Here is a 20127-nt window from a genome sequence, read left to right as displayed (position 1 = left end):
AATCCTAAATCGCAAAAACAAACTCACATTTGACGCCTAGTTCAGTTCTTTTACCTCTAGAAACTGAATATTGCATTACTCTCCGGCACTATGCCAGTATCCAGTGAGTGTGCAAAAACGATATCCTTCCATTTAGCCGTGACTGCAATTATACACAGATGACATCCTTCCAACTATATATATACTGTGCATAAAATGATATCCTTCCAGACATAGAGTGTGCTCAAAGGACTTCCTTCAGGACAGTGAGTATGCATAAATGACATCCTGCGAACACTGTTTTTTTGTACCCATTCTAAAGGTGCATTGTCATACAAAAAAGAGTATAAGAGGAAAGAAGATATTTTTTCCCGTATTTTTGTGCCAAAGATCTTATGTTAAACAACAAAGTATTTTCAGAGTTTCAGTTTCAGTTTCAGTAGCTCAAGGAGGCGTCACTGTGTTCGGACAAATCCATATACGCTACACCACATCTGCCAAGCAGATGCCTGACCACTGGCGCGCTTAGTTTTTTTCACGCCGGCAGACAACAGAAACCGGGCTATAACATTGACTCACTTCCTTTACTTGACACAAGTGAATCATAAATTGTTAGCACGATACGAAGTTTGAAATCTTATTTTCCACTTCACAGTGGTATTTGCGCTCGCCATCTCGGATACTGAAAAATTAATGATCACTGGAGGTATCTCTCAGTGTTAACTCTACAGCTGGTTTTCGAGATTTCCTTCCTTTACATCGTTTGAGCGGTGTTTCATAATTCTTTAATTGACACTGTTTCATACTTGGTGCTTCTCCCCTACAAAGGCCCGGGGGAAACACAGACCTGGGGAAAGTTAGACCTCGGAAAACACTGACCCGGGAGAATATAGGAAATCAATCGGATTCGCCCCGGAAACATACCAGCCACCGAAACACTTGCCGTTTTGCTTGGTTTGCTCTTAATCTCTTTCACTTTCACTGCGTTGACGGCCATTTTTGTTGGGTTGCGATGAAAGAAAAACAAGCTACAGAAAGCGACAGACCTATTTGAGAGGATGAAAACCTAGTCCTACTCTAAGTGGGTTCTCCGGCAGGCTACTATCACTTCACTTTTCGCCCTTCCGAGCTAGCCGGTGCCTTGCTGATCTAAGACAGCAGGGCCCCCAAAATAAATACCCCCCCCCCCCCCAAAAGTGTTGGGGTAAGAGAGGGGGTGGGGAGGAGGAGGGGGGAGGGGTAGGGGACCTATTATCTAATTAACTACTGATTGGGGGGCACCCTAGACTTAAAGGTGTCCAAGGTGTCTGCTGCTATAGCTGTTTCAGGCAGGTTGTTCCAGTCACGTATCGTTCTGGGGAAGAAGGAGTATTGCCTGTATTGGGTTTTACACCGGATCTGGTTGAGCTGGCGAGAATGTTTCCTTCTCTGTCTGAGTGGGGCTGGCACGATGCAGCTTTTGTCGACGATCGCCTCTCCGTCCATTATTTTCCGTAGCATGGCAAGCCTAGCTACCTTCCGTCTGTGCTGCAGAGTCGGCTATTGCATACAACATTATAAATAATCAGTTTGTGAAATTTATTATAATGGCTTCCATATTTTCCATAATAACATAATTTACCATATATTTACTGAAATTTTGAAGTTTCACTGAATGTTTCACTATTGAATGTAATGTGTAAAAAAGTTTTTGTTTTGGAAGTTCGTCATGTGATGGACAAGATGGCGGTATAGTGAACGTCGCCTACTTACACTTCATTGTTTTCATTCTATTGCAGGAGACAGATTGGTTTCAGTGACCTGTGGTTATAATGAGTGACAAGGATTTCGCACCGCTGACCGCCGCATGTGTTCGTGCCTTAAATGATAAGCTGTATGAAAAGAGAAAAGGTGCTGCTCTCGATATCGAAAGGTTGGTGATCTAATTAACCCACACGACCACAGTAAACATCGGTCTGCTTGAAGGCCTAATCATTTGAATTAATCTCTGTCATCATCGGATCATGAACAAATGAAAAAAAAGAAGAAAAAAGATACAAATTATAAAACTATTTCTTTTTACTGTCAGCAATGGAAGAATAACAGACCTTTAAAAAAAGGAACAATGCTACATTGCTACAACTTAAGCCAGACAACAATGGATGAAGCCAGCTGTACGCCTTCTTCTTCGTTGTTGAGGGCCCACAATCATACTGGTTGATTATTCTGGCACTTACCTTACCGGACACAATACGTATAAAATTATAACCCGACTGTCTTCCATGTTAGAGAGTATGGAAAAGTGAAAAAGGTGAAATAATAATGATCAAGCAAGATGTGATGAACGGAAATGAGGATAGGCAAGAATTAAAGGACAATAACTAAGGCAGCTCTAGTTCCATAGAGAAAACAGAAGAAAGTTCACACACACACACACACACACACACACACACACACACACACACACACACACACACACACACACACACACACACACACACACACACACACACACACACAAGCACAGATATAATTATTCAACAAGTAGAAACCTTGTTTCAGCATACCAGATGTGCATTTTTGTTAAATACATGGTGCATGTGCAAATAATGATAATAAATAGTACAGGTTTATATGGTGCAAACTCTCCATGTAATGGGCTCTAAGTGCCTTATGTGAAACAAGACATGTACATAATATAGTGCATAATATTAATAACATACCTCTGCACATGAAAAAAACAACACATGTATCGTATGTCTGTCTATACACCAAGACAGTACTACACATTAATGATAATAACAATGGATACTTATGTAGCACACTATCCAGAAATCTGCTCTAGGTGCTTTACAAAACACTTTTGATTCCATAGCACATTACACCAAAGTGTGACTAACAAACTAAACAAACACACTCATAGTCATACACACACACACACAAAACACACACACACACACACAAAAACAATGCATACATACATTTTGACACATATCTATATGTATATACGTGTACATAACATCGAAGCTATGGGACCAGTGGAACACCAACCCACAAGGACTCACACTTGAAGGAATGATAGGGGAAACTTTCTCGAACTGAACATGGAGAAAACAAAAGAACTTATTTTAGGCAGTGAAAGGGACACACACACACAAAATCCAGTCATAATAGATCAGAAACAAGTGGAAATAGTGGACAGTTTTAAATATATCTAGGGACTATAGTTGATCACAGTCTCACATTCAGTGAACATGTTGATGCCACTGCCAAGAAAGCTCACCAGAGACTCTTTTTACTGCAAAAATTAAGAAGTTTTAATGTTAGTCCACACATACTTGAGCTGGTGTACAGAAGTCTGATAGAAAGTGTCTTGGCTTTCAGTATTGTGGCCTGGTTTGGCAATCTGACTGTGAAGTTAAAGACAAAATTAGGACGAGTTGTAAACCTGGCCAGCAAAATCATAACCAAGCCCCAGCAACAACTGAACACCCTATACCAGTCCACACTTAGCAGAAAAGCACTCCAAATTTTTCATGATTCCTCTCATCCACTTAACTCTTTCTTTCAGAAACTCCCTTCTGGCAGACAATGTAAAATCCCTCTTGCAAAGAAGAATGTGTACAAAAAATTATTTGCCCCTCTGCTGTTGCTGTGATAAATGATTCGCTCAAATAATGTTTTAATTCCATTGCCTGTGATTTGTTTATTGTTATGATGGCAGTTGTCTTTCTTCCCTATATGTATGCATGCATGCGTGTAAAGAAAGAAGTGAGGGGAGGGGGGTGGGGAGAAGTGTGTGGGTGCGCGCGCGCGGTTTGTGTGTGTGTGTGTGCGTGTGTGTGTGTGTGTGTGTGTGCGCGCGCGCGTGTGTGTGAGTGCGTGCTCAGTTATTGTTTTGCCGCAGAGGGGCGGGAAAGGAGTTTTACATGCTTTTTGTCTTGGTGGCGGTTGACCCTTCAACTGTGATTTCATGTTCTTAAATGGTATAATTATCTTACTGAATATTTTCTTATTATATCATTGAAATGTTTCACTTTATCTTAAAATGTAATTTTTGTTTTCTTACCTAAATGTTTTCTTTTAACATGATATTTGGTGTCATATACTGTACCATGTCAAACTGATGCAAACTAGGCCTATTGGTTTGCTCTGCTTGGCCAAATTTCGCGCGGCTAACAGTGAAAAGACGGGCCCACCCGCTCTCAGCCAATCAAACGCCTCTAAAAACTATAAGCGCTTAATCATTCCTTTGGCCAAGGCTCTCCACGCCATCTTGTCAGGTTTACGCTCTGTCTCATCTTACGCTTTTTTCGGCTATTCAGCGTATCCTTTTGGCCTTATTTTGTTGCATGCGGCTTGTGTTTATTGTATTCTTACATTCGACTTTTTTCGGCTTATTGTATTCTTACATTCGACTCGGCACCCTCGATTCGTTCGATTTTTTCTGCCTCTAAGTCGATCCTGTCTTTCCTTTCTCTGTTGGGGATCGGATTTTCGCTGGGTGCCTAAGCGCGGGTTCCATGCCTCGTGTGCCATACCACGAAGGCAGGGGATCATGATGCTGGGATTGAGACTCGGTAAGAGACTCCCAGGCCCGGAGCTCATGATTCCTCCCGATACGGACCGCGGCGATGCGTCGTTAGACGCTGATCGCGGAGGCGACGTTCGTACCAGTAAAACGGTCATGAAGGGGACCGGGGGGAAAGAGGTACGAGCGTCGCCTCCCGAGGTGTCCCAGCGCGAGGCAGGGAGAAGGGTGAATGGCAAGTCATCTCCGTGCTGTGGGGACTCGCAGCTAGGCGCGGACTCCCAAGGGGAGGCCGCGCCCAGCCATTACCCGGGTCCCCACTCGGAGACGGCCCTCACGTGTCCCATTGTTGTTCCCCCTCCTCCCTTCTCTGTCGACCCCCCTCCCCCACCTCCTTTTGGGGGGGGAGAAAAATTTGGTTCCGGGGGGGGATCTCTACTTTGCCCACCCCGGGCCAAGCCACCCCAGTCTCCCCACGGGAGGGGATTCGGGGCGCGTGGCAACCTGCTCTGCAGGTCTTCCCGCTATCCAGCCGGTCTCCCCTGCTGGGGGAGGCCCGTGCGTGTCAGGCGGTTCCGGGCAGTCAGCCCGCTCGTCTTCGGGCGGGACTGACACCCAAGTCGGACCTGACCTCCCTCCGACTTGGCCAGGTTGTTCCCTTCATGGAGGTCAACGCACCAGTGACCCTTGGGGTTCGGGTCACAGTATGGCTGGTGCCCACGGGTGGTTACCCCCATTCTACCCGTACTGGGGCGCACCTAGGGTGCACACTGGGTTGCCGGGAGCACCAAGGGCCAGCCCCTTGTCCGCTCCCCACCGGACCCAACCCAGCACATCTCACAGGGTGACACACACAGCCCCGACAAGTGGGATCGACTTCTTGTCGGTCAGGTCGAGCTCCTCGACCAATATTGCCACTCTGTCCACAAATCGGGCCTCTGTCAACCCACAGGTGACCTCCACGGTCACAACGGCCTCCTTGTCAGGACCGACGGCTGCTCAGGGGCCCTACTCGGCCCGGCGGAGCCGGCAGTCCCCACCTGCCCAGCCCTTGGCCCTACAGTGAGATGAGTGGGTGTTTGTCCCCACACAGCACTCGTGGGTCACTCTTGTATCCAGGGACGCCCTTTCTGAAAAGGTGTGGCACCCACCATCCCAAGCATGGTTGGACCTACGGTCCACACGCTCCCCACCTGCTTCAGGTGTCAAGGACATAACAGTGGCGGCCATGGTCCCGGCTCAGGATCGTCCCAGCTCATCCCGCTGGGCTGACCACAGCTCACAGGACGCCCCAGTGGGTACATCCACTTGGGATGGCACCCAGCAGGGGATGGACTGCGAACAAGAGTGGGAGCCCCTGTCTTCGGATGAGGACGAACAAGCAGATGAGCACTCTTCGCTCACATCCCAAGGGGGACAGATTGAGCCCGTGCCTCCCTAGGGACCAGCCTGAACCAAACTCGGACTTTGCCGAGCTCGAACTGACCCTCCCCAATAGGGTCACGTATGCCGAATCAGTCCCTCAGGCTACTTTGTTACCCTTGACCCTCCTTACGCCATGTGACTCTAACTCCAGAACCACAAGGCGACTCAGAGTGCCAGAAATGGTGCAGGTATGGCTTAATAAGCCAGCCCGCACTGTCAGGGGTGCTACTTCCATCCCTCCTCCAGGCAGGGAGTCCCTCTCTGCCCCGGGCGCCTTTTCCCCGGGAAAGTTTCTTAAAGATTCCTCCAAGGGAGGGGTGTGGTCCTGGTACACACAGGACCACCCTGCCTACAGCAGAGCAGAGCCCTCCGCACAGGACAGGATGTTGGTCTCACAGCGCACCACCTTCCCCACTTCAGCTAACCTATCCTTTGAAACGTTAGCAGAGTGGGACAAATTGGCCCGCCGCTGCCCCCTCGAGGTTTCCACGGCGTACACCTTCGACACGTTCCTTCACAGGGCCAATGAGCTGTGGGAACAGTGTCCGGTTAATCAGGACAAGGGGTCTCCTTCCTCTGTCCCGCTGGGCCTCTTCACCGACCAGAGGTTAAACACTTTTGGCAATAGGGTAGCATCTGGTCTCACGGCAGCTGCAGACACAGCTACCAGCCTTCACTTCAATACTGTGCTAGCGCGGCGTGATGCCATTTTCAGCCTCTCTAACATTCCTGTGGAGGAGAGGGCTGCCCGGCGGTCCATCCCAGCACAGCAGCATTCCCTCTTCGGCCAGTTCCCAGCCCATTTTGTCAGCCACAGGGCAGAGACAAACAGGGAGGTGGCCTCATTTTTGGCCCACACCTCTCATGGGCTGCAGGGTTCTATGCCATTGAAGAGACCGGCCACCAGGGCCCCTCCATATACCACGCCGCCTGTCAAGGCAGCGTGTGCTGAATCAGTGGCAGAGGAATAAACCACCTTATGTCCGTCCAAGCCGACCGGCCATGCCGAAGGCCAGAAGGCAGCACCCCCAATGACTGGGCCCCGATTCAGCACCGCCAGTCGTTCAGCCCCTCCAAGTAGGAAACTTGTCCCGGCATGCACATAAGTGGTGTGCTCTGGGACTCAACGACGGGATTATGTCGGTGCTAGAGTCGGGGTACATGCTGTCTTGGGTGGAGGACCTCCCCCCTCTAAGATCCACTCCTCCTCCTTAGGTGCCCAGCTCGACGGAGCAGGAGAGCGTCCTAGAAAAGGAGATATCGCACCCACTCCTCATGGGGCTATATCTCAACTCTCGGACCCGGGCCCCGGTTTTTACGGCTGGTTGTTGGTGATTCCAAAGGTCTCGGGAGGGTGGAGACCAGTTTTGGACTTGTCCCCCCTCAACAAATTCCTCCCCAAAATCAAATTCAAGATGGACACACAGGCACAGATTCGGGAGACCATCCAACAAGGTGATTGGCCTACCTCTATCGATCTGGAAGATGCTTATTTTCATATACTCATCCATTCGGCATCCCGTCGGTACCTGAGGTTTGTGTGGAGGGACAAGGGGTTCCAGTTCCCGGCCCTCCCATTTGGTCTGTCCCTTGCTCCCTTTCCTGTCTACCAAGGTGGTGCGGGAATTGGTGTCCATCGTCCGCTTGGAATCCATTTGTCTCTGTGTGTACCTGGATGACTTGCTTATCCTGGCCCAGTCGCAGGCCCTGTGCCTGAGTCATACGGCCAGACTTCTAGACCTTTGCTCCCAACTGGGCTTCCTCATGGACCAGCAGATATGCGATCTGTCCCCACGTCAGTCCTTCGACTTCTTAGGGATGAGATTTGACACGCGGTCTATGATAGTCTCTCTGGCGCCAGATCACTGGGACCGTCTGGCAGGCCTCCTCAGCCACTGGCGCCACTCCTCCCAAGATACAGCGCAGACACTTTCTTCCCTCTTGGGCATGATGGAGTCCACGGCACCTCTCATTCCCCTGGACAGGGTTCTCAAGCGCCCTCTCCAGAGGGCACTGAGGTTACGCCGGTCCCAGAGCACTCAGCCATGGGATACCCAGATATGTCTGGGCGAGTGGTTCCTCGAGGTGACATCAGAGTGGTTAATCACCCCCCTTCAGACACAGGGGGTACCCTTAGCCCCACCTACTCTTCAGGTGGCTCTCTTCACAGACGCCTCCTCCCTGGGCTGGGGAGCCCACATGGACTCACTCTATGCAGCAGGGACTTGGTCCCCGGAGGAGCGCCTGTGCCACATCAATGTTCTGGAACTGGAGGCAGTTCGCAGGACTCTCTTGCACTTCATGGGGGAGGCCACTGGCAAGACCATCCGCTTGTTCACGGACAAGACGACGGTCGCATGTTATGTGAACAAATGGGGGGAGTGCACTCGGCAGACCTCTCCATGCGGACTGAGGCTCTCCTCCGTTGGTGCCACAGCAAGGGCATTGCACTTTCAGCGAGACACTGAGCAGGAAAAACCAACTTCTTGGCAGATGCTCTTAGCAGGTCCAAGAGTGTCATACGCACAGAGTGCACCCTGGACAAGGACAGCCTTCAGGGGGTGTGGGAACAGTGGTTTCGGCCGATGGTGGACCTTGTTCAACAAGAGACTTCCCACTTCCGTCTCCTCGGTTGCCGACCCAGAAGCGTGGGCAGTGGATGCTCTCTCTCTAGATTGGAGCAGTCTGATTGCCTCCGCGTTTCCTCCCTTTCCAATTCTGTCCAAGGTGATACGGAAAGACAGATTGGAACACCCGCAGCTGATCCTCATTGCGCCGAAATGGCCAGCCCAGACCTGGTTTCCGGACCTTCAGTCCCTGACACATGTTCCCACCCCTGGAACTTGAAACCAGATCTCATCTGCTGAGGCAGCCTCGCTCGGGCACTCCGCATTCCAATCCTCAACTGCTCCACCAGCACGCATGGCTGCTGTGCGGTCGGAACTGTCAGCATCACCATTGAAGTCCTCGACCCCTTGGTCGGCCTCTGTGTCGGCTGTGCTGACCCAGGGGTGTGCCTCCTCTGACCTCCTCTCCATAGTCACCAGAGCAAGGAGGCAGGGAACGGAGCTGCAGGAGACTTTGTATGATTTTCGCTGGAAGAAATGGTTGCGGTGGTGTACAGCTCAGGGCATTACCCCTACGAACCTTACGAGCATGCAGCTGGCCAACTTTCTGGCTCTCTGCTCCTCGGTTCATCCTGTCTGCTAGTTCTGTGCGAGGGTACAGGTCTGCCTTCTGTACCACAATGCAAACAGCTAGGTGGTTCCGCCTTTGAAGCGGATTGCCTGCTCAGAGAGGTGGCTAGGGGTGCCCCTCTGAAGGAAGCTAGAGACCCCAGAAGAGTGCCCCTCTGGGACTTGTTCCTGGTGCTGGATTTCATTCGAAAACAGCCCTTCCTACCATTGGGGACTATTCCTTTTGACATCCTCACCCTCAAGACCACTTTCCTTCTGTGGCTGGCCACAGGCAGTCGTAGAAGTGAGCTGCATGGGCTTAGTGGAATGCCACAAGATCTGGCCTTCCACAGAGATGGTTCCATCACTATTCGTTTCCTTCCAGAGTTTCTGGCTAAGAACCAAGACCCTGAGGTTCCTTCCCCCTCTCTGAGGGTCAGACCTTTGTCTGATATTCTTGCCCAAGATCATGAGGATAGGCACCTGTCCTGTTCGGTGTCTCAAATATTATTGGGATAGGTCTCGCCATAGGCGTTCTTCTCAGAGGTGTCTGCTCATCTCCCTCAATGAGAATTACAAGAAAGACATCGCTGCAGGCACCATTTCCCGCCAGGTTTCCCAAGTCATTCGTAGAGCCTACTCTCATGCACACAGGGATATCAGCTGTCTTCATCCCAGAGCACACGAAGTGCGGGCCATAGCTACTTCGGCTGCTTTCCAGCACTCAGTGCCACTGCAGCATGTCTTGGAGGCAGCCTTCTGGTGGTCTGAGAATCCCTTCATCAACTTCTACCTCAGGAATTTCCGTATGACCAGGGCTGACGGTTCCAAGGGGATTTCCTTTGTCGCGGCTAACACTGCCGTCTCAGTTACAAGGGCTCCCCATATGAACCAGTAGGCGTTGCCCTCCTCCATTTGCTTTAAATTCTGCATCAGTTTGACATGGTACAGTATATGACACCAAAAGGAGGAGTTTGTATTATACTCCATGTTTGGTGTTAAATATACTTACCATGTCAAACTCGAATGCCCGCCCGTCCGTCCCCGCGTCTCCGCCGTGGTTCTCATGGGGCATTTTTGTTCATGGCCACGGAATGATTAAGCGCTTATAGTTTTTAGAGGCGTTTGATTGGCTGAGAGCGGGTGGGCCCGTCTTTTCACTGTTAGCCGCGCGAAATTTGGCCAAGTAGAGCAAACCAATAGGCCTAGTTTGCATCAGTTTGACATGGTAAGTATATTTAACACCAAACATGGAGTATAATACAAACTCCTCCTGTTAATATGTATGCTGTGATCAAGGAAGGGTGTGCCAGTTGCTCATTCGTTTTTTCGGTTTTATCTGTTGATGAGCATTTGTGTTTTTTTTTTTTTTTTTTTTTTTTTAAATGTTATTATTATCTTACTGAATATTCTCCTTTTTATAATGATTGAAACGTACACACAAAACGATGCATGCGCGCGCGGGCACACACGCAACACACACACAGTTGTTACACTCTGAATGTAATAGTATCTTACCCACATGTGTTTTTTTTTGTTTTTTTTTACATAATAATTGATGTGTGCATGGTGATAAGTGAAGGGTGTGTCAGTTGTTTTTTGTGTGTTTTTTTTGCTGACGGGCATTTTATTTTAAATGAGCCTAAAGAAAATTTTCTGTTTTTGGTTGAAGCAGATAATAAAGTATTTTGAATTGAATTGAATTGAATTAGCCCATTAACAACCACATCCCCAACTCTCCTTGGAACAAGACAAGGGGACAGTGACAGTGTGATCGACATCGCTCTAACATCTCCAAAATTCAGAGCAGAAATGAATGCAGAGACGCTTCCACACCAAGGCAGTGACCACCTCCCGGTAGTTTTCAGTCTACAGAAACTGTCAGATAAACGCTGTATGAAACCGCGTGATCTATTTCAGTATGAAACCAAAGAGACAACCGTCATCGAAAAATTAAGACGCAGAAGAAACAAAAGAACGGCACCGAACAGGATGCAAACTATTCAACCCCCATGGTGGAATACCGACACAGAGAGAGCCTGGATAGAAAAACATGCGGCCGTCAAACTTTGGCAAAAAGAAAGAACAAAGCCATCTCCGGACAAAGATATTGAAACAAAAATGAAAGAAAAAACTAAACAGTTTGAAACCATTGCTCAAGAGGCCAAAAATGACAAGTGGAAACAGTTTTGCGAGGCACTCAGTTATGACTCAACATTGACAGAGTTCTGGCAATTTTATCGTCGCATGGAAGGGAAAACGTGCACAACAACAACCCCAGACATGGTAGACACTGACGGAACCAAGCTTAAGACAAACGAAGAAAAAGGATCCGCCCTGCTCAAACGTTTCATACAACAGAGCGATCAAAGAAACTTAGATGAGAAAAAGAAATATGTTGAGGAGTTAAACCAAACCCTTATGCAGACTGGACCTGATGATGACTTGACAATAGATGATCTAAATGAAGCAATAGCTAAATGCAAGAAAGAATCAGCTCCTGGCCCAAAGTTCGCTACTCGGACATCAAGGAACTATCGGAAGAAGACAGAAGCAAACTTTTCAATCTATATCAAAACAGTTTCCACAATGGACATGTGCCGGAGGACTGGACACACAGCTTCTTAAAACCCATACCAAAACCAGGAAAGGACCATCATCAGGTAAGCGGCTACCAGATCCTAACCATGCAAAACATTGCTGGAAAGCTCATGGAACACATGATAGCCAGGAAACTTGCAAGGGATCTTGAACACAGGCACATTCTCCCTTCAAATCAAGGTGGTTACAGAACAGGCAAGTCCACATGGGAAAATGCAGCTGCTTTTGCATATGAGGTGTATGAAGGATTTCAAAGGAAAGAAGAAACACTAGCAGTAGCAATCGACCTTGAAGATGCCTACAATAAAGTCCAGTTTGCGCACCTCATGGAGCTGCTACTAAGGTATAGAGTAAGTTTGACACTGACAAGATGGATAGCAGCAGCGCTTCAGGAATGAACCGTCGTCCTACGCCTTGGAGATTGGATATCTGCACCTTCTAAACTATCCATGAGACTGCCACAAGGGTCTCCGCTCTCTCCTGTCCTCTACAATGTCTACACGAAGGGCCTTGCAGACTTAAACAACAATGGAATAGCTCGGGTGCTTACTCTTGCGGATGATGGCCTGGTCTTCAAAACTTCGAAAGATGCTCAGGAAAGAACTAAAGCCGTCCAGAAACAACTAAACAATATTGCTCAATGGTGCAAAGACACAGGATCTTCCATCAATCCAGCGAAAGCCCAAACATTGCTGTGCACCCTCAACAACAGAACCGCGAGCAAATCACCACCTTCTGTGTCATTCGATGGGATTCAGATCGAGAAAACTGAATGCCTACGCTACCTAGGAATATACTTTGACAGGATGCTGACCTTCAGAAAACATACGGAAAATACTGTTCTCAAATGCAAAAAGGGCCTTTCAGTCTTAAAGGCAATGGCAACCAAAGGTATTTAACAACGCCACCTCTTCCTGCTATATCAATCACTCGTCCTCAGTGTGATCGTCTACGGACTTGGGCTAACAACACCGTCTCAAAGCAACCTCCTAAAATTAGAAAGAGTTCAAAATGAAGCTATGAGGCTGATCCTTGGAACAACAAAAGACACGCCCACAGAAACCATGCGATACCTGCTTGACCTTCCTTCAGTGCAGGCCAGAAACAAGTTAGAACAGGTCAAGACCTACTTCAAAGCATTAAAAAACCCTCAAAACCCACTGCATGACGCAGTCAAAGAACCAAAAGGCAGCCATCTAGGACGAGGAAGATCATGGATGGGGCAAGCAGAAGACACAATCCAGCTAGTATGCCGACTACAAGACCTGAAAGAAACCAAAGAATGGGAGAAAACCCCCGAAAACCTCAACCATCTATTCAACACAGCCATTTCACCCACTCTAGGAAGACATTGTCGGGAATGGCCAGAGGGTAAAATTGATGCGGAAGTGAAGCTACTCATAGAAGAAAACAGTAAAGAAGAGGACATCATCATATACACAGATGGCTCAGTCACCAAAGACCAATCCGGTTGGGGATTCACTGCGAAACAAAATGGAAAAACAGTTAGGGAAGAGAATGCTGCCTGCAAAGTCACAACCTCCAGCCTAACGATGGAAGTTGAAGCTGTGACACATGCCTTCCAGTGGCTATCGTCCATCCATATGCCTGGAAACCAACCTGCCATGATTCTAACCGACTCAGTGAACCTCATACAGAAAATTGAAAATGGAATGGGAAGCCCAGAGTGGCATAAGGCAATGCGCAACTTTCAGATTAAAAAACTCACATGGTCATACTGCCCGGGATATGCAGGTTTTAAGGGAAATGAGTGAGCTGACAGACTTGCTGGTAATGCAACAACGACGAGCGGCCTACATCTTGGAAAATCGGAAATCCTCAGAACAGTCAAAGAATATAAAAAAGAACAGGTACAAGGCCATCACACCATTGATCGCCTCAAAGAAATAAAAGCAGAGAGAGGGAACGGCCGTAAGTCTAGCATGAAAGGTAGAGCACGATGCTTTGCAAATCAAACAAGAAATCTTGGACTTTTCACTGTCTGATTTTTTTTGGTGTGTTTTGTTATAATTCCTCCAAATCTTTGTAAAATAGTCAAATTGGATTGTTGTTATAACCTTTGAATGTGTGTGTGTGTTTTTTATTTTTTTAATTTCATTTAAAAAACAAACAAATTAGAGTTCAAAATGAAGCTATGAGGCTGATCCTTGGAACAACAAAAGACACGCCCACGGAAACCATGCAATACCTGCTTGACCTTCCTTCAGTGCAGGCCAGAAACAAGTTAGAACAAGTTAAGACCTACTTCAAAGCATTAGAAAACCCTCAAAACCCACTGCATGACACAGTCAGAGAACCAAAAGGCAGCCGTCTAGGACGAGGAAGATCATGGATGGGGCAAGCAGAAGACACAATCCAGCTAGTATGCCAACTACAAGACCTGAAAGAAACCAAAGAATGGGAGAAAACCCCCGAAAACCTCAACCATCTATTCAACACAGCCATTTCACCCACTCTAGGAAGACATTGTCGGGAATGGCCAGAGGGCTAAACTGATGCGGAAGTGAAGCTACTCATAGAAGAAAACAGTAAAGAAGAGGACATCATCATATACACAGATGGCTCAGTCACCAAAGATCAATCCGGTTGGGGATTCACTGCAAAACAAAATGGAAAAACAGTTAGGGAAGAGAATGCTGCCTACAAAGTCACAACTTCCAGCCTAACGATGGAAGTTGAAGCTGTGACACATGCCTTCCAGTGGCTATCGTCCATCCATATGCCCAGAAACCAACCTGCCATGATTCTAACCGACTCAATGAACCTCATACAGAAAATTGAAAATGGAATGGGAAGCCCAGAGTGGCATAAGGCAATGCGCAACTTTCAGATTAAAAAACTCACATGGTCATACTGCCCGGGATATGCAGGTTTTAAGGGAAATGAGTGAGCTGACAGACTTGCTGGTAATGCAACAACGACGAGCGGCCTACATCTAGGAAAATCGGAAATCCTCAGAACAGTCAAAGAATATAAAAAAGAACAGGTACAAGGCCATCACACCATTGATCGCCTCAAAGAAATAAAAGCAGAGAGAGGGAACGGCCGTAAGTCTAGCATGAAAGGTAGAGCACGATGCTTTGCAAATCAAACAAGAAATCTTGGACTTTTCACTGTCTGATTTTTTTTGGTGTGTTTTGTTTTGTTATAATTCCTCCAAATCTTTGTAAAATAGTCAAATTGGATTGTTGTTATAACCTTTGAATGTGTGTGTGTGTTTTTTTATTTTTTTTATTTATTTTTTTTTTTAAACAAATTAGAGTTCAAAATGAAGCTATGAGGCTGATCCTTGGAACAACAAAAGACACGCCCACGGAAACCATGCAATACCTGCTTGACCTTCCTTCAGTGCAGGCCAGAAACAAGTTAGAACAGGTTAAGACCTACTTCAAAGCATTAGAAAACCCTCAAAACCCACTGCATGACACAGTCAGAGAACCAAAAGGCAGCCGTCTAGGACGAGGAAGATAATGGATGGGGCAAGCAGAAGACACAATCCAGCTAGTATGCCAACTACAAGACCTGAAAGAAACCAAAGAATGGGAGAAAACCCCCGAAAACCTCAACCATCTATTCAACACAGCCATTTCACCCACTCTAGGAAGACATTGTCGGGAATGGCCAGAGGGCTAAACTGATGCGGAAGTGAAGCTACTCATAGAAGAAAACAGTAAAGAAGAGGACATCATCATATACACAGATGGCTCAGTCACCAAAGACCAATCCGGTTGGGGATTCACTGCGAAACAAAATGGAAAAACAATTAGGGAAGAGAATGCTGCCTACAAAGTCACAACTTCCAGCCTAACGATGGAAGTTGAAGCTGTGACACATGCCTTCCAGTGGCTATCGTCCATCCATATGCCCGGAAACCAACCTGCCATGATTCTAACCGACTCAATGAACCTCATACAGAAAATTGAAAATGGAATGGGAAGCCCAGAGTGGCATAAGGCAATGCGCAACTTTCAGATTAAAAAACTCACATGGTCATACTGCCCGGGATATGCAGGTTTTAAGGGAAATGAGTGAGCTGACAGACTTGCTGGTAATGCAACAACGACGAGCGGCCTACATCTAGGAAAATCGGAAATCCTCAGAAAAGTCAAAGAATATAAAAAAGAACAGGTACAAGGCCATCACACCATTGATCGCCTCAAAGAAATAAAAGCAGAGAGAGGGAACGGCTGTAAGTCTAGCATGAAAGGTAGAGCACAATGCTTTGCAAATCAAACAAATATCAGCATCATTTCCAAACCAACATTGCGCAAATTTCTTCAAAACGGAACAGTCTCTGTGGACTTTTCCAAATACAATAGACTGAGCAACACACTAGACACCATGTTCTTGGCTTCAGAGATCTTTTCCCATCCCTCTTGCGGCCAATCAGTGGCAGCCTCTGTGCGTGTGTGTATGTGTGTGTGTGTGTGTGTGTGTGTGTGTGTGTCTGTGTCTGTGTGTTTGAGTGCATTTGTGCATGCGCGAGGTGTAAGTATACACTAGTGTCAGGAGAGTTCTGTGCACATGCGTATGTGTATGTGTATGTGTATGTGTGAGAGGGTGTGGAGGGGAGGTGGGGTAGAGGATGAGGTATGTGTGTGTATGCATGCCTACACTGTGGGAGCAACGGAATATTGGAATGTGCGGGTGTGTATATATATATCTTTGTGTATATGTGTGTGGGGTTGGGGGTGGGGGATATGGGCATATGTGTGTGTGCTTGTACAAGTAAGTGTTCATCTGTGTGTGTGTGTGTGTGTGTGTGTGTGTGTGCGCGTGTGTGTGTGTGTCATGGAAGCTACGATACGTAGCTTAGAAATAAGTGTGTGGAGGAGGCGGGTACAGGAGGTGCAGGGTAATATATGTGTGTGTGTGTGTGTGTGTGTGTGTGTGTGTGTTAGGGCTCATGTACGTTTATGTGTATTTGACTGTGCTTTCATATCTGTGAAACTGCATGTTTGGTGCATATCTGTTATGCATATGTGGGTGTATGTGTGAATGTGTGTCTCCATGTTTTACATTTATTTGCTTATTTATCCTCATTGTTGTCTTTTTTATTTATTTATTTATTATTATTATTATTACTACTACTACTTTTTTATATATTATAATTATTATTTATTTATTTATTTATGTACGCTTATAGTTGACTTCATCAAGTTTTTGTGCCTTATACATATTATTAGTAGTGGTAGTAGTTATTTTTTTTATGTATTTATCTATTATTTATTCACCCCCTTTTTTTCTCTCAAGGCCTGACTAAGCGCGTTGGGTTACGCTGCTGGTCAGGCATCTGCTTGGCAGATGTGGTGTAGCGTATATGGATTTGTCCGAACGCAGTGACGCCTCCTTGAGCTACTGAAACTGAAACTGTTTTTTAAACGCCTATGTGTTTTAGAGTTGGAAGGTTATTCTCTAGTCTTAGTCAGATTGTTGTTAAGTTAATGTTGTGAATAGTATTGTTTTCACCCCTTTCCCTTCCCCATCCCTTACCCCCCCCCCCCCTCCACCCCTCTACCTTTTTTTTCATGTCTAATATCACACTTAATATGGATAGACGTTAAATGAAATTTAGCACACACACACACACACACGCATTTAAAAAAGAAAAATGAGCTAGAGGAAGTCAGTTTCAGAATAAAAGACAAAATGTGCCGATTATTTCAGCATCATGCTAGCAAGAAGCTGCCGCTTCTTGATGTGACGGTACTCACACACACACATACACGTGGGTGGGGAGGGCATTTTCGGCAGAGGGGTCATTATGGGATATAAGGAGGGGACATTTTCAGGGTAGGGGGACATTTCAGAACAAGGCTAAAACGAACGAAGGGGGACATTTGGCCGCTGAAATGTCTGCAGGAGACATTATGAATGGCAATCAAAGTCCCCAGGGTACATTTCCAGTAGTCAGATAGCCCCCCCGGGACATTTCCGGGTTGGGGACAATCTGGGATACTACACCCGAGGTTATAAAGGAACATTGCTCATCTCAGTATTGGATCCGCATTTAGGCGGCTGTAAAGTAACATCATATTACAACAGGATGAGATAACTCCCAATCAGGGGAAGATAACTTGGATTTTTAGAGAAAAAAACAAAACAAAAACAAAATGTTTTGAAAAATAAAGAAGAAAATTCAAGTTTGGTTATTTTAATGGCAAAAACAGTGTTGAAATATTATTATTAGCAAATTTATTAGACACAAGAACCAAGTGCAATTATGTTGTTTCCTCCACTATCATGTTGTTTTAAACACAAAAGATTATTTAACACATACACCCACACAGACACCCTCCCACCCAAACACCTACAAACACTATCACACAGTATTACAACACATAAGCTCACTGTTAACAGTATTTAATTCAGCTTGAAACTTTCACCTGGAGGGTTTCATAGTTAATGAAAACTTCAAAATGAAGGTTTCAAGCAAAAATATTGTTTTTTTTCTATACCCATTTCTAATACAACCCTGCCCCTTCTTGTTGATGTAGTTTGTATCATGTAATCTTCATCAGGATACAACCAGAATCACTTCAACTGATAAACAACAACATTACTTTCATTTTCTGTCTTCTTGTTGTAGTTGCTGTTGTCAACATTGTGTGAAAAATCAAACAAAATTCTAGCCATCTGTACCATACGTCCTGGCAGCCAATAGCTTTTCACTTTACAAAACACAAAACACACATCAGAATCGATCCAAAACTTGCTGAGATATTGCTTTGAACACACATCAAGGCAGTCGCCATTTGCAGGGAAGTTTAAGCATATATTTAAATGAGTGGCTTGACTGTTGATAATGCAGTTTACCCCTAAAATGTGGATATCCGTGATCAGAAGTGAAAGGCTAAAGTATCCATATCACCATCATCATATTCAAGCAGGAAACAACTGTTCACTGACTAAAGTGAACACTTCAATGCAAAATGGAGCGAAAGTGTTTTCAGTACTTAAATTCATCCTAAAAATCTTTTCCAAGAAAAGAAGCCATTGTCCCTTTTCTGTCTTCATCAGTGAAAACACATTTGAGTAGAACACAGTAGTCCTCGTCCATCATCAAATGAGTTATTTCAGCAACAGTTACTCATGACAATACAAAATTTCCATAGCAAATATCACAAAATGTCACAAGCAAATACTCAGCAGCACCAAAACATGCTTCAATCGCTTAGTCTGATGAGTGGTGCAAATGACTGTGTTTGTAAAGCGCTAAGAGCTTGGGGCCTTATGCATGAAATCTTACTGGCAGTGTAGAAGGATTGCAAGAGGGACCAAATACAAAAAAAGTTAGATAGAAAGAAAAAAGAAAAGAAAGAAAGTGAGGGAAAAAAGATTCATAGTGTATACCCAAACTAAATTGGAATCACCATGACCTGCATGCATCTAAGATCCACAAAATAGATAAATAAATTATACATGTGAACAACTGAATAAATGTAATTACCAATTTCAATTTCTCAAGGAGGCGTCACCATGTACGACCAAATCCATATATGCTACACCACATCTGCTAGGGAGATGCCTGACCAGCCGCACAACCCAACGTGCTTAGCCTTGAGTGCATGCATATAATTTGTGTATATATCAGAATGGATTTCTGCAACAGAATTTAGCCAGAGGACAACACTCATTACCATGGATTCTTTTTCAGTGTGCTGCATGTTAGCTGCACACAGGACCTCGGTTTATTGTCTCATCCGAATGACTAGACACTTCGGAAAAAGGGCGAGAACGGGATTCGAACCCAGACCCTCACAGACTTTCTGTATTGGCAAACGAGAGTTAACTATTTGGTTTGATTTGTATTATGCTCTCAATACAACACAGAGGCAGAAATAGTAGTGAAATTTATCATATCATTATTAAAAAGCAATAACAATTGGTAGTCTTACCGCTTTCAAAAAGTTGACTTCCATACCTTGGATAAGTCTACTTTCTGCCAGAAAAGTTCCAGTCTGTTGCAAGTATGAACAGGAAAGCATGCTTAACTCACTCCGGTCTGTATTCAGAAGGCTTCCGTGAGTTATTGGCCAAGGATCACCATGCAAGTCATCCCCTCATGAGTTTTGGATGATATTTATGATATTCTCTCTTATCAGTATACCACAGTGTATCAGCAGCTACCAGAGGGTTTGTTTGCCTGTGCACATTGGAATGACTCCACTCCAGCATCTGTTCCAAGATAATGCACAGCATTGCTATCTGGTCAGAGCAGGATTTATCCTTGCGAAAGCCAGCATGCTGGTCTCAGAGCTGAGGGTCCTTCTTTCTGTACAACAGAACTTGATTCAACAGTTTGCCAGGAATGGACATTAGTGTTATCCCTCTGTAGTCTGAGCAAAGCTGAGGTCACCTTTTTTCAGGAGCTTGATGAGACTGTCTTCTTTCCACTCTGATGGGACTTGTTCC

General features: G+C 45.9%; 1 protein-coding gene across 1 annotated transcript in view; it reads left to right on the top strand.

Annotated features, from left to right (window-relative positions):
• The first annotated feature begins 1701 nt into the window (after nt 1-1701).
• The window catches only part of LOC143286056 (protein VAC14 homolog), a 193488-nt gene continuing 175062 nt past the window's right edge, over nt 1702-20127 (top strand). Inside the window, exon 1 of the mRNA XM_076593599.1 lies at nt 1702-1891. Coding sequence (XP_076449714.1) covers nt 1791-1891 — 101 coding nt within the window. The 5' untranslated portion in view covers nt 1702-1790. The remainder of the gene's footprint in view (nt 1892-20127) is intronic.

The sequence above is a fragment of the Babylonia areolata genome, chromosome 9, assembly GCF_041734735.1.
Source record: "Babylonia areolata isolate BAREFJ2019XMU chromosome 9, ASM4173473v1, whole genome shotgun sequence".
In the NCBI taxonomy this organism is placed as follows: domain Eukaryota; kingdom Metazoa; phylum Mollusca; class Gastropoda; order Neogastropoda; family Buccinidae; genus Babylonia; species Babylonia areolata.
This window is presented reverse-complemented; position numbering and strand designations above follow the sequence as displayed.